Below are 15735 nucleotides of genomic sequence, written 5' to 3'. Positions count from 1 at the left end.
ACTTTGGAGGTCTTTAAGCAGAGGCTTGACATCCATATGTCAGGAGTGCTCTGATGGTGTTTCCTGCTTGGCAGGGGGTTGGACTCGATGGCCCTTGTGGTCTCTTCTAACTCTATGATTCTAACTCTATGATTCTATGATTCTAGGAAAATAAGGCCTCAATCCAGCCCAAGTTAAGTGCTTTTAACTCCCACTGCTTCTTTGTTGGAAGAGTTAACCTCAAGTCTCATTTAAATCAGTGCTTGACTTTGGCTGAATTGTGCTATTGGTTTATTGGTAAATTAATTCCCAGACAATTACGTGAGCTTTCTGGAATCCATAACTTCACAGAGGTGTATTACAAAAATTATAAGAGTAATTGAAAAAAAAAATCTCACGCAAATAAAAAACCTCATTATCCACGAATCTATAATGGGTTGTACATAGAGCAAAAGGGGTCCCGCCAGGCATATCTAAAACATCAAGAAATGGGTCAAAAGAAATGTTCCAAAATTCCACAGGCCCCAGTGCTTCCTATCAAACCTTGCTCTCAAATGAATAGCTGATCCATTCATCATGTTATATCTGCTAGAGAAAGATGTATATTTCACTAGCCGAAGGATGCAGTCAATGACCCCATCAGTATTTTTCAATTTTAACTACTTGGGTCTGAAAAATACGCCAGGCTTCAGATATGGAACTTGATCAATCACATTCTGAAGTCTAATATGTTTAATGTCCCAACACTATTCGAATGGAATACAGACCACTGCAAGCCCTGCCTAAAGGAACAGTTCTGCAGTCAATGTTTCAGAAACCTATCCTCCACCAGTTCAATCCAGCAATTGCTGGTTAATTGGCTAGTGGATCAGATTTGTGAGGTTTTAATAGGGATGTCATTTTAGCCCCAACTACTATTTTGGTCCCGTTCCTGACAGATTTGAAAGCCTGACCGCTAAACAATTAGCAACGTTCTTTGTTATTCTAGTCTGCAGCAAGCAGGTAACTCCTACTTTCTGACAGGCTTCAGATGTTTCAAAAGAATTATTATGTGCTCCGCGATCCTAATTAATTCCCCACCCCCAATGTCTAAAAAATCTCTTCCCGAACTTTCGCTGAGCTGGTAACCTGAAGTGTAATACTGAAGTGTAAAAAAGGAACAAAACCTCATCCGAACACCTTCATTTCCACTTCGAAAAAAGTCACGGATGAATCACTTATTAGAAGCACCACCTCCAAGAAAGGGGAATCAGGTTTTGGGGTTTTTTGTGCAACAGGGATGTTCAAATATCCTGCTATACCTGTAGAACAAGAAATACAATGGCTCAGGTATAGTGAACAAACAGCTGCATCGCAAGAACAAATGACAGGCTGAATGTTCGCATGTTCTTTCTTTTTCTTACACCAAGCTTTTTCCAGCAGTATAATTTGTTCAGTTAATCGAGAAATCTAAATATTGCAGGACAATAAGAAAATAAAATTATATTTGGAATACCGTGTCCAGTTCCAGATGCCATGTTTTAAGACGAACATTTACTAATTGTGCCCAGTTTGGTGAGTTAGGGTTGTCATATTTTAGTCAAAACTGCACACGGTAAGAGAAATTTGCACTAAAATGCTGATAAATTTTCATGAGATTTTTTTTAAAGAAAAATTGCAAAGTGCTGCAGAAATATTGCAGAAATATTGAGAACAGAGCAACATCATGGGACAGGTGTTTCCAGTTTCCCCACCTGTTGCCTTTGGAAGCTTTATAAGAAGTTTCTGCAGGAGACGGACAAGGAACAGTGACATGGGACGGGTGTTTCTAGGTCCAAGGTGAAACTGTCACGCTCCCTTTTTATTTCTGCTTCTGAATGTTGTTGATGTTATATTTATAGTACTGAAATGTCATTGTTGTTTGCAGATTTTTGCACTTGCTACTGTGTTGTTGTTTTATTCTGTTATTATGAAATCAGTTTTGCACTGTTTGATTTTGAAATGTATACCTGTTTTTCTTGGTTGTAAGCTGGGAGAACTGAAATGGACTGATCCTTCTATTCCTAGGTAAGAGTTGTTCATTTGTGGGAAATTGTAGGCTCCCTTTCCCTGAGGGTAATTTGCTCAATGCGGGAAAGGCAAAGGCCAAACAGAAATCTATCAGGGATGTGGCTGTAGAGCCTGCGTGAAGCAAAAGGTGGATTCGATTTCCTCTGAGATCCCTTCCACCTCTTTAATTCTGCAACTTTCTTTCTCTGGCTCAGGTTTGCAGCCTACACTAACAAACCCTGCAAATTTCATTTAGGATATGAAAACAGGAATGCTCCAAAGTCGAGGTGGTTGTTTACTCTCTTCTGTTTAACTTCTGGCACAAAATAAATCATTTGCTAGAAACAAGGTTGCCCAGGATGAACATTCACAATTTATTTTGGCTAGCTGAAGAATCCGGTTTCCCAGCACTGACTATAGGATCCAGTCATATGGAATGATATATCGCATTAGTCTGAGTAGACCCACTTCAACCGACTGACTCAAGTTACAAGACCGTGAATTTAACAGGTCTGCTCTAGTTTAGTTCGATATCCCCCATTGTTTCTCCCAGATCTGCTTTAATGAAAACTAGCGTCCACAGGGATGCAGGTGGCGCTGTGGGTAAAACCTCAGCACCTAGGACTTGCCGATCGCATGGTCGGCGGTCCGAATCCCCACGGCGGGGTAAGCTCCCGTCGTTCGGTCCCAGCTCCTGCCCACCTAGCAGTTCGAAAGCACCCTTAAGTGCAAGTAGATAAATAGGTACCGCTTTATAGCGGGAAGGTAAACGGCGTTCCATGTGCTGCTCTGGTGCCGGTTCGCCAGAGCAGCTTCGTCACGCTGGCCACGTGACCCGGAGGTGTCTGCGGACAGCGCTGGCTCCCGGCCTTTAGAGTGAGATGAGTGCACAACCCTAGAGTCTGTCAAGACTGGCCCGTACGGGCAGGGGTACCTTTACCTTTACTAGCAGTTAGCAGCTCAATTTCATCTCAGAAACACGTACATATATTCTTTATCAGCTGCAAAATCAGTGCCATGGTATGCAGATATAAAGTTTCAGCCTGAACTGAAAAACTGCATATTAAGGTTTCGTTTAAAGAGGGTGTTAGGCTTCACTGAGATTCCAGCATTGATTCCAGATGGACAATATCACAAATGTGCCTCTTAATCTGCATTATTGCATCTGTGGGAAGACAGTGAAAAACATTCAACACTAAACAGTCTCCATTAAATATTCTACACGGTTATTTATACAAGTATTTAGCATGAATTGTTACCGCACCTTCTACATGATGGAAACTATTCCAACAACATAAATCAAAGATTTCCTTGGCCAATAGGAGCAACGCTACTCTATGCCCTTGTCTACATCATGTGTTGGTTTTCACATGTACAATGAGCAGCGCATGCTTTTGGAGTACAGGTTCCACATATAGCAGATTCCACATATAGCAGGGGAAATCAGCAGCCAGCTGATAGACCACATTTCAGGATAAAAGAGAATGGAATTCATTGCAAAATATCAAGATTGATTCTTTACACAGACGGCATTAGATTTGAACCAGCAACACTGCGGTTAAATCTGACAAGGTGGTAGAGGAAGGAGGGGTCTAATGCCAAATATGGAGACGATGGTAGGCGTCAGATAAGCATGCAAGGAGCCAAACTGGGTTAAAGAGGAAGGTTGGAGTGGAAATACATGTTGCTACAAAGCGGGCACTGGCACCTGTGCAACAGTCAGCGAGGGAGAGCATGACTGAAATGAGAACGGCATATTCCAAGTCAGGAGGGTGGAGAGAAGCTCTCATTGACAGGGTTGCAGCCGATCAGGAGATTGTCCTCAGCATGTGCTCACTGGTGTTACCACAACTTCTTGTGGGTCAGACACCCCTGGCTCTTTTGGACCACGCAGGCGGCGCTGTGGGTTAAACCACAGAGCCTAGGACTTTCTGATCACAAGGTCGGCGGTTCGAATCCCCATGACGGGGTGAGCTCCCGTTGCTCGGCCCCTGCTCCTGCCAACCTAGCAGTTCAAAAGCACGTCAAAGTGCAAGTAGATAAATAGGTACCGCTCTGGTGGGAAGGTAAATGGTGTTTCCATGCGCTGCTCTGGTTCGCCAAAAGTGGCTTAGTCATGCTGCCCACATGACCCGGAAGCTGTCTGCGGACAAACGCCAGCTCCCTCAGCCAATAATAATAATCATTTATTATTTATACCCCGCCCATCTGGCTGAGTTTCCCCAACCACTCTGGGCGGCTCCCAATCAAGTGTTAAAAACAGTACAGCATTAAATATTAAAAACTTCCCTGAACAGGAAACCCCAGAGTCGGCCAAGACTGCACCTAATGGTCAGGGGTCCCTTTACCTTTACTATACTGATTATCTAGGAGGAGTTGGAGAAAGGGCGATGATAGGAGGCAGAGAGTGGGTTGAGCCCTGAGTTGCACAGAACCACCATTCAAATGGAGATGCACGCACTACGCACTTCTCTGCGAGTCCCAACTAATCCAGGTAAAATGAACAGAGGTAGGGAGAGGAGCCAAACTAACAAGGATTGGAGCAATGCAGCCTAGGACTGAACCCATAAAGTCTGATCCACAAGGGCTTAAGAAGAAAGAACTCCTGCAGGTTTGATCACCTGAGAAAGTAGTTGTCTAGAGAGAGAGAGAAACTAGAACTAGAGTACCACTACTTTGTAAACAACAGGGGATCTTGATCTGCATATCGTTGGGATCTAAGATCTCCACCATGGTGATACATACGAATATATATATATATATATATATATATATATATATATATATATATACACACACACACACACACACACATACATATATATACTGTGTGCAAAAAAAGGGTTATATGTCTGGTGGAGGGTTCTAATCAATAAGTAATGATGTGCGCTACCATAATTAGGAATAATGGCAGTGCATCCGGCATGGAGCTTCTTCCATCAAGGCTCTAAGTAGGTCAAATCAAGATGAGCCCAATATGGCTTGATTGGATTAGGGGTCAACAGAAAGACCCCTCGTTTCCAGAGGTGTTGTTCTATAAGTGTATAGCTGGTGAGAGTCTCTCTTACTGATTGATATTAGCAAGTTCGCAGTGCATCTTTCCTTGTCAGCCTAAACTTTTGGTTTGCAAGCTTTCCTGGCCAGCTTGGACAATTCATGGTGCTAGGGACATGCTTAAAATGACAATAAGGCTGAGCTTGTCAGTAACAAGGAGACTCTTTCTGCACTGATTACCGTATTTTCCCGTGTATAACACGCCCCGTGTATACGAAATTAGGGGAATGGGGGAAGATTGTCCACAGCTGTTGAGCTTTTTTGGGAGGGAGGATTGCTGGAAGTTGCTCACCATCCTGACCTACACTGCCACTCACGCACGTCCCAAAAGCCGCCAATTGCCCACCCAATTGCCGCAGCGGCAGCAAATCAACACCAGCCCTTGCCAAAGCCACCAATAACACGCCGAATAGCCACTGTCAATCTCCGGGTTGCGGCAGCAACCAATCCCATGTCCCCCAGATGCACTATCCATGTATAAGACAACCCCCCCTTTCCCCCCATAATTTTCTCAGGAAAAATCCTTGTCTTATACATGGAAAAGTACAATACTTTTGCCTTTTAAGCGTATTTGTGGCCCAGTGCTAGTTGATGTTGAGCTGCTGGTGCTCTGTGGGGCTGTATTGGGAGGATTATTTTTATTTTATTTTTTCTGGTATTCTGCTGTATGTTTTGTTATGGCCCAAACAAATAAATTCTACTGATGTATGATATGTAAAAATATATATATTCTTTAGAGCTTAAAGATTGATTTAATAGAAGCTCTATATCTCTCTCTTTAATGCATTATGGTTATAATAATGCTGACATATGCAGGATATTAATTTTTCTTTTTATCATACATTAGATTAACTGAAACAGTTAGCAGCTTTAAAGATCTTAGAAGTAGTAACATGGAGCTTTTGCAAAACCAAAACAGATGTGAAAAACTTGCATCTTTCCTGAACATGTATACACCATTATTCCTATCCAGGACAAAAATTGCTGGCATTTGTGTGCCACCCCATAATTTTTTCTGGGAGGCGTATAATAAAAAAGCAATTTTTAAAAATATATAAATATATGTACAAAATGAAACACGAAAGCATGAATCAAAAACTACATAAATACAAACAAAAAAACCTCACCATACCCCCAGAATTAAAACATGGATTTATAAAATAGTAATCTTATTAAATAAAATATATATTATAATATATCTTAAGGAAAGGTGCACATTCTTTAGGTTTGTTTGCTACTGTTGTTGTTGTTGTTGTTAGCAAAAGCATAGAAATAAGATTTATACACCTTCTATTCTGGATGCTTCACCTCTGACCGACTGACATATCAGTTTCTTTTAAGACTATGGATGACAATGCTTAAATAACACATATAAGGGTAGTGGCGTGAACATCTATTTTGGTTCTGCAGATTCTTCCATATGGCTTCTGCATGTGCCAGTGATACTTCAGATACCCAGAACTGCACCACTGTTGCCGCTTCCATCTACCAATAATCATGTCACAACAAAAAGGACAGGGGCAAGGCTTTCTCTGCTGCAAGGGGAAAGTCTTTGCTTAAGGTCACCACTGGGAGTTTCCGTTGAAGGCAAACAGCAGACATTTGGAGAGGCAATTTTGGCCGGGAGAGAAGGTGTTAAGCTTCTCGCCACCACAACCACCCTCATGGTGCTGACATTATCTCACACTTTCCTGCAGCTACCTATTTACATAACACAAAATGTGCATGTTAATTTCATTCACACATTTTGTTTATTTAAAAATCGTAAGCCCACCATTCATCTCCCAAAGGGAGCCCAGGAAGCCTCTTGAGAATAAAATTGAATACAAACAATTTTAAATAGCACCATAATTAGAGTGGCTCTTACTGGGATCGTTGAACTGAAAGAACCTGCTAGACTTTTACCTGTTCTTCCGCATACAACCCTCTTCTTCTGTGGTCCTGGGTCCCAGTTATTTAAAAGCTGACCCTTTGTCAGGCTTCAGGCACCGAGGCTCTGGAACCAGAAGGGGCTATCAACCCAGTTGGACTTGCAGCAGCTGCCTGGTCCAAAATCATCAGGGGTTACAAGCCAAGGCAACAAAGGAGGATCAAGAGAGCAAGGAGCAAGTGTGTAATCAAAACCGAGCTGGGATCAAGACTGAAAGCAGCATTTAGAGAAAGGGAAATGGCACTTAAACAAGAGACAAGTTAGACTAGTAAGGTAAAAGGTAAGGTAAAGGACACCTGGACAGTTAAGTCTAGTCAAAGGCGACTATGGGGTGCGGAGCTCACATAGGCGCCGACTCCATGGGGCCTGAGGGGGCCCGAGCCCCCTCAAAAATTCATTTGGGGGGGCTCCGCCCCCCCAATAATCTCCAGCGCCCCTCCAGCAGAGCGCCATCGCCGCCCCTCCCCCAGCCCAAAACGCACAGGGTCGGGCTGCATGCCTCCTGCCCTCCCTCCCGAGCAAAAGCTCCACCCAATTTCCTTCGGAGCTGATTAATAGGCGCAGCACGCTCTCCCCTATTCGCTCACGAGGAGGCGGCGCCACTTTATTTGCATATTCATGAGCTTATTTATTATTCATGAGCTTTCATTTATTATTCATTATTGATTATTCATGGGCTCCCCCAATATTTTTTATAAGTCGGCGCCCCTGGGAGCTCATCTCGCTTTCAGGCCAAGGAGGCGGGCGTTTGTCCTCAGACAGCTTTCCGGGTCATGTGGCCAGCATGACTAAACCGCTTCTGGCACAACAGAACACTGTGATGGAAGCCAGAGGGCACGGAAAAGCCGTTTACCTTCCCTATTTATCTACTTGCACTGGCGTGCTTTCAAACTGCTAGGCTGGCAGGAATTGGGACAGAGCAACGGGAGCTCGCCCCATCACGGGGATTCGAACCACCGACCTTCTGATCAGCAAGCCCAACAGGCTCGGTGGTTTAGACCACAGCACCACCCGTGTCTAGTACCACAACCTAGTCACAAGTAGTAACTAATATGGTACCCTGTACAGGTTGTGGATTGCAATTCCTATCAGATTCAACTAGTACAGAAAGTGATGACAGTAACTGCAATCCAGCAACAGCTGGAAGGCAACATATTGGCTACCCCTGGCCTGGATAATGTCCTCAAAGGCACAGTCCTCAAGTCAGCCAGGCTTGGTGGAAAAACAGTGAATGGGTGATGCAGGATATAAATGACTACTAGAGAGTCAGGGTTGAGGAACCTCTTTCTACTCCAACGCTTTGTATTTTTCTCCTCAACCTCCGATCATGAAGATGCAAACATACTGCAACACAGAGGGTCTGAGAATTAGAGAAGACATTCAGTACGTTTCTGCATGAAGATGAAGCTTTCACCTGCCAGTGACATACTGTAATTCTGGCAAACACAACGTAGTAAAAATATAGGCCGATCTGTAACATTCTGATTGGTTAGCAAAACTGCCTACATTCAAGTGTGAGTCATTGAATGATGACATCCCAAGTGATGAAACGTATAGATGCAAATTAGCTGTCAGATACGGCCTACAGAAGTCTTAAGTCTTTTTTCATTGGGGGGGGGGGGAGAGGCAGGTGAAAACAGACCCAGACATTGCTGCATCTAAGGTTTCCACATCTCTTGCAAGGAAGGGAGAGAAGAGACCCTGGTAACTGCTTTAAAAAAACGCCTGGTTTAAAAGAAAATGTGTGAAAATTCAGGATGGACCTTGATAAGTGCCGCATATGCTTCCAAGAGATAGCAAGGGTGGCAATAGGTCTGCGAGAAAGCTATTGTAGCACAGGTTTTCTCTAAACCTGTAACAAGAGAAGAACAATATATTTATTTGAAGAGGTAAGCTGAAAGGCAGCACTTATATACAAGTGCTGTCATAGCCAGTTTCTCAGCACTTAAGAGTGCATAACATCACCATCCCTCGTTGAACTTTGGTTCTTTCTTTATAAAATTGCAATATGCCGCTTCTTCTGTGTCCCCCTCAGAAGCAACACTCTGGTCCATGCCTTGAACATAAGATGTTTGAGGATCAGGCCAATGGAGCATCTACTCTAGACTCCTCTTCTCACAAGGGTCAGCCGGGGGCCTAGGGGAGCTTGCAAACAGACCTTGAGCACAACAGCGCTCTCTGCGCCTGCGGTTCCCGGCAACGGACATTGAGAGGCCGACAGTGGAGGTGGAACATAGCCATTGTGGCTAGCAGTCTCCTCCTCCATGAATTTGTCCAATCCAAAACTATCCAAGTTGGTGGCCATCCTGTTGGAGCAAATTCCATGGATGAACTCTGCACTGCGTGAAGAAGTACTTTATTTTGATTGTTCTGAAGCCTCCAACATTTCAGCTTCATTGGATGTCTACAAGTTCTACTGTTACGAGAAAGGCGGGAAAGCCTTTCTCTATCCACATTCTCCATGCCATATATATATTTCTACACTTCTATCGTGTTGCCTCTTCCTCTTCCTTTATCCAAACCCCAAAGTCACAAACACAGGAACTTTTCCTCCTAGGAGAGTTGTTCCCTGGTCAGCTTTTTGCCTCATCTTCTCTCTGGCCTTCCATCATTGCACTTCTGTCCAGCATGTTCAGGGAAGTTGTTAATGTGTGACATTCTAATGTATTTTTAATCTTTGTTGGAAGCCACTCAGAGTGGCTGGGGAAACCCAGCCAGATGGGCGGGGCACAAATAATAAATTATTATTATTTTGACATTATTCACCTTTTCCATCACCCTGATCACATGACAGCTCTCCATAAATCCATACACTAGCTTCCTGTCTGTTCCTGGGTCCTTCACAACCTTCTCACCTTTACCTCCACATCTCTCCGTTCTTATACCACAAAACATAGGTGCCTGAGCTTCATCCAGTGTGGTGTAGTGGTTCAGAGTGGTGGACTTGTAATCTGGTGAACCTGGTTCTGTTCCCTGCTCCTCCACATGCAGCTGCTGGATGACCTTGGGCTAGTCACACTTCTCTGAAGTCTCTCAGCCTCACTCACCTCACAGAGTGTTTGTTGTGGGGGAGGAAGGGAAAGGAGATTGTTAGCCGCTTTGAGACTCCGTAGGGTAGTGATAAAGCGGGATATCAAATCCAAACTCTTCATCCAACTCCACCACCCTCAGCCTTCTGCTGCACTTTTATTTCCTCAAATAAGACTGCCATTTCTCCCCTGTTGCCCCTTATACCTGGAACTGCCTTCCAGAATGCCCCTACGAGGTCATCTCGCTTATGTCTTCCAGAGCTTTCCTCAAAACATTTTCCATGAAGTTATAGGCACATCCCTTTAGTCCCAATACACTACTACAGTAACTTAACTAACGCATGTGTAACTGAACTGTTTGTTGTTTACACCTGCCTCTGTTTCTCTCCCTTATCTCCGTTAGACACAAAGGAGATATTTCAGAAATGTCTGGTTCAAGGGTGAGGAACCTTTCACAGTTTGAAGGCTACATTCCCTAGTGTGCAACCTTCCCCAGGGCCACATACCAGCAGCGGTTAGCGTCAGAGGCAAAAGCAGGTGATGCAATGGATGTGACTTCTACCTTTCTACAGTGGGCGGCCACACACAAATCACAACATACGCATATCTGTATACTCAATGCGAGGAAGCAAGAGGCATCACCACTCTTCCAGGACACATTTCAGCCCAGGCAAACCAAGGAGCAGGGCTGCTAATGGGTGATGCTTGGGAAGGGGACAACGCCTAAGAGACTCCCAAGGGTGGGATAGAGAGGTCTGGAATACTGCTTTTGGGCCCTGATATAGAGCTCCCCACCTGTTCTAGATTACAAGAAACACTATGGATTAAGCCATATAAATAAAAAAACAGCAATGTGTTTCAGGGCTATAGCAATTCCCAGACTAGCAAGCATTTCAATTGTACTGACCAGAGAAAGAGCCACTTGTGATGCCTTGTTCTGCTTATGGAAATATTTCCCAGAGATGGTTGCCTGGTGCTGACAATGCTACCTTTTGGAAACCTTTGATTTGCCTAGGCTTTGTTGAGGTGTAAGTGGGAGGAGGGTATTCCTCCCCCCCCCCCCAACACAGACATTTTCCTAATGCTGTTGGCTTTTTCAATTTCTTTTTTTTTTTAATTTCTTCACAACCATTTCAAAACTGTAAGCTAAGACCCTCCAGGCGTCCCTATTTTCCAGGGAAAGTCCCTGATTCACAGAAGCTGTCCCGGTTTCCGATTGTCCCACTTTTCCTCAGGATGTCCCTATTTCCATTGGACAGTATGGAATTATGCGACCCCCAAGCCAAGGAGATAAGTAACTATAGGACCTTTAGAAGACATCTGAATATGTATATTTTTAATGTTAATGATTTTTAAAATATATTTTGGAAGCAACCTGGTCAGATAGGCTGGGTATAAATATTATGATTATTATTGAACAGGATGTCCCTATTTTCATTGCAGAAATGTTGGGAGGGTATGGGAGCTGCTCTGAAGGACTAATAAAGCAGCACAGGAGCTTCAGCAGAGTAAATAAAATAAAAGTCTGAGCAATACCCACATACATCAGGGTGGCAAAGGGATCACTAAAGCATATAGAAAGGGACACTCATTGCCACTTTTGCCCCTCGAGAGCTAAGCAGTGGCTGCAAAGCCGATCCTCTGAAGAGTGTGGCCACATGATCAGCAGCAAATGCAGGAACTAATCCGCATGGCCTGCTCCATCTGGAAAGAGGCTCTGTTTAACTTGCCTTTGTCCAGCTCATCACTACTTACAGGAAAGCATCCAGAGTGTTTCCACAGGGATAGTCAGCTTTACGCAAGAAGAGCCTGACAAGCCACAGCAGCTGCAAACTACAATCCCCAGGATGCAACGCTCCCAGCGAAGCTTCGTAAGCCAGACGTCGCCCCCCACTGCAGACCCTGCTGCGAAAGCGGCGCTCGCCTGAGAGGCCGACGTTCCCGTGCGCCTCACGTGACGCGCAACCAAACCCGACCTCCTCTTAGCCTGCGAATGGTCGGGACCCTTGGCCAATCGCACCCTTCCACTTAGCACAGGCATTTCGCCATTGGTGGAGGCGGTTAGGGCCTCCGCCTCTCTCCATTCCGCGCCCTGCGGCTCTGGGCTCCGATTGGCCGCCGGCCTGCCCTTTTGAAGTACCTGTCGCTCTCTGACAGGTTAGTAGGGAGTTCCCTCACGGAAGGACGGACGGAGGAGAAGGAGGGGTGAGCGGCAGGGGCGACAAGTGGGGCGGGGCCTCGCTGTTGGCTCCGCCCATCCTGGTGCGAATGTCATCGGATGCTTCGGCCTCAATTAACCACCTCTTTCCGCAGCCCCTTTCCGCGCGCGCGCCTCGTGGCACGTCACTCTCCCGTCAACGGCTTACAACATCGTCCCGAGCCAGCGTTGCCTCATACGGAAGCTTTTCTCTCTCCTCACCAGCGGCTTTTGCTCCGCCCACCTCGCGCTCTCGGCCCCGCCTCCTCCTCATCCCCTCCCCGCCCCCCGCCCTTCCCTTCCCTTCACGTCGCGCGCGAGCTACTCCGGTCTCGCTCCCGCTCTCCGCCCGCCTCGCGCCGCACTGGGATGTTGGCGGCGGCATCGGGCGGCAGTTCCCGGGTCGCTGAGGAGATTCAGAAGGAGGAGGCGGTCGGCAGGAGGAGCCGCCGCTGCCGCCGCCGCCGCCGCCGCCAGTGAAACGGGCGCGGTAAAGGCGCCGCTGCCTCGCCTCCCCTCCCTCCCTCCGTCGGAGAGCGCGCTGAGGGAAACGGGGCGGACTCTGCCCTTCTTCCTCCTCCTCCTTCGCCGCGCGTGAGGCGGAGAGGCAAGCGAGGAGCCCCGGGGAGCAACATGGCGGAGCACTCGGCCCCCGACCACAAGCACAAGACCGGTGCCGCCGCCTCGTCGTCGTCGTCCAACTCCGCCGCTTCCCAAGCGCTGGCCAACAGTAGGGGCTCCTCCTCCTCCTCGACGACGACCGGCGCCGGGCCCCCGGCGGGCGGGGGCGGCGGCGGCGGCCTGTCGGGGGGCCTGTCGCAGCCGGCGGGCTGGCAGTCGCTGCTCTCCTTCACCATCCTCTTCCTGGCCTGGCTGGCCGGCTTCAGCTCCAGGCTCTTCGCCGTCATCCGCTTCGAGAGCATCATCCACGAGTTCGACCCCTGGTAAGTGAGTTGGGGAGCAGAGGGCGAGCAGGAGCCGGGGATGCCCCTCGCCGCCCGCCTGCAGGCTGAGAGGCAGGCCGGCGGGGGGACGTTAAACGGAGCAGGAGCGGGGTCGACGCCGGCCCTCTGCACAAGCGGGTACCGGGAAGAGTATCCCGGGGCCGAGCGCGGAAGGGACTCGGAGCACGCGGAGTGCTAGGCGTGGTTTTACGGGACCCTTTGTGGGTGAAAGGTCCCTTCCTGCGCCGGCAGATGCTCCGGAGCGGACAGGTAAGACCTTGAACGGCGGCTTCTTTCCATCCTGGGCAGAGAGGCCGCCTCCCCCCCCCCCAGCCCTGCTCGTGCACTTCATTCGGCAAAACTTGTGCGGCGCCCGCTTCTCCTCGCCGCTGCGGCACAGGCGGCGTGTGCGTTGGAGGAGCAGGAGGAAGACGGGGGGAATGGCCGAGGGAGCGGCTGCAGGGGAAGCGCGGAGAGAGAGAGAGAGAAGGCTGCTGCTTGACGGGACGCTGGTCCGGGAGAGGGGCAGGCGGAGGCTGCTGCTGCGTACAGGTGGGTCGCCGTTAGGTGTAATAGCTGCGTGCTGTGGCAGAGGGGTCTGCGGAGCCGCCTCTGCAATCGTGTGCGAAGAGTAGGGAAATGAGTGCAATCCCACCAGGGGCTAAGCATTTCGCGCTCTTCCTCTGGATTTCTGCTTCCCCAAGGGGGGCATATTGTGAACCGGGCTATGCGGAATCTCGGGACGGGATTTGGGACGGGAGAGCAAATCGGGAAGTTGGAAGGGGGTAACCTTGCTGGTCGGTAACCCCATCTGAAATACTGAAAATTAGTGTGGCGTTGGTGAAATGTGAGAGGTGATTTTTGATATTCAAGCTTTTTGATATATTGGTATTGTTAGGCATGCAGTGTCACTTTGCTTTAGTATGGTTTCTCATGAGACTTTGCTTTGTTTCCATGTAAAACAAGTATAGAGGTTTAATCCACATCCCATGGAACATACCACATGGCTGTGGTCTCTGCTAGAGAAAATGTATGAGTTGATTGCACGTCAAATTTTATCCAAATAGCGCTGAGGCAAGTGCAGTCCCGAGGTCTATTTCTGCAGGCTCAGGAATACTTTCTGTGCTTAGTTGCCCCCATACTGCACTGATTGGCTTTAAATTGACACTTTATGTTGTGGAACAGTTCATTTCTGAATGTAATGGCAGGTTTTAATGCATCATGATAGGGTTATTTCTGACTGAGAGCTTCCTGTGTCGCCACACGGTTGCATGGAGATGTACATTTCTGCCCTTATATTGGATTGCATCACTTATTTTAATCTCATGATTTGCAGCCTGCCATGTGGACTACCATATTTCTCATAAGAGTGGGATGCATTTGAGAAACTGCCACATGTTAAACTGTGGGGAATCCTGAGAGCCACTTCACACATCACATCAGTAATGTGATTAAATTACAGTAGTAATTAGTGTTGTCAGTGTGGTGCAGTGGAATAGAAGTTTGACTTGGACAGGATCTAGATTCATGGCCCTCGTCAGCTATGAAGCTCACTGGATGATAGTGGGTTAGCCTTATTATGTTCTTGTAGTTACTATCTTTCTGTCTAACCTGCTTCACAGGGTTGTTGAGAGGATAAAATGGATCACAGCCTTATCTTCTTCTCTGAACCCTTTGGGGTGAGACACCAGAGTAATAATAATTACATGTCAGTGGACAGTTGTGTGTTGTGCAGAAAGAATTAAATGGTTTTTAGTGTACCAAACCACAGGTCTGTGTACAGTCTTGTCCATGTCAAACCAGATGACGTGCTTAATGTTTCTCTCTTGAGGAAAACATACAGCTCAATAGTAGAGTACAGTACATGCTTTAGCTGTAGAGGATCTTGCATTCACTATCTGGAGAAAGAATTTCAAATTAGAAGGAACTCAGGGCCAAGCTACATGCATTGTCAGGAGGGCCTTTATCAGATCTCTCCTCTCTTTCAAAGGTAATAATAGCCACAGGAGGGAAATATACTTGGAGCCATGGTACTGGGTGAATCCCTTGCCCCAAGTAGTGGGATTGGAGTGTCTATTTGCCCCCCTTCTAGAGCAAATAATAGCTTGGGGTGGGATTAAGATTGGGAAAATGGCACATGGTTTGTCACTTCCCTAGTGATATGCGTACTATCGGTTTTCTGCAGCAGGACAAACAGGAGCTCTGGAGAAGGTCAATTCAAATAAGGCATAGCATATGTGTGTTCCTCTTTCCCTCACTCATTTAGCAAAGCAAAATACAGTACAAGATCCGTTCAGTGATCTCTGGCATGTATATCATATCAGCCTACCTTGAGCCTTAGAGAGCTGCTGTCAGTCAGAGTAAAGAATACGGACTAGTACTCTGAGTCTGTATATGGCAGATTCATATATTTTCTTCAATGCTTGGACCAGCTATGTGTGTGTGTGTTGAAGCAGCTGTACCTCTAATTGTTAATGTTTTAGTGGATGCATGCTGTGTGTCTGTAACATGCACCTATCAGAATAAAGCTGCTGATGTGGCCGTGAGCACTTAATGTTGCACTTAGCAAAGGCA

General features: G+C 46.8%; 1 protein-coding gene and 1 long non-coding RNA gene across 2 annotated transcripts in view; one reads left to right on the top strand and one right to left on the bottom strand.

The window, feature by feature from the left end:
- Positions 1–2357: 2357 nt before the first annotated feature.
- On the bottom strand, positions 2358–12349 carry LOC309515611. Its single transcript, XR_014212569.1, has 2 exons — positions 11776–12349; positions 2358–3172 (listed from the first exon to the last, which is right to left on the bottom strand). It is a non-coding gene; the product is annotated as an uncharacterized lncRNA (long non-coding RNA).
- A 341-nt stretch (positions 12350–12690) lies between these two features.
- The window catches only part of STT3B (STT3 oligosaccharyltransferase complex catalytic subunit B), a 43266-nt gene continuing 40221 nt past the window's right edge, over positions 12691–15735 (top strand). Inside the window, exon 1 of the mRNA XM_082193363.1 lies at positions 12691–13161. Within this exon, the coding sequence (XP_082049489.1) occupies positions 12851–13161 (311 nt within the window). The 5' untranslated portion in view covers positions 12691–12850. The remainder of the gene's footprint in view (positions 13162–15735) is intronic.

Source organism: Podarcis vaucheri (genome assembly GCF_965113315.1).
Source record: "Podarcis vaucheri genome assembly, chromosome: 12".
Classification (NCBI taxonomy): domain Eukaryota; kingdom Metazoa; phylum Chordata; class Lepidosauria; order Squamata; family Lacertidae; genus Podarcis; species Podarcis vaucheri.
The sequence above is the reverse complement of the archived record's forward strand: the minus strand, read 5'-3'. Positions and strand labels throughout refer to the sequence as shown.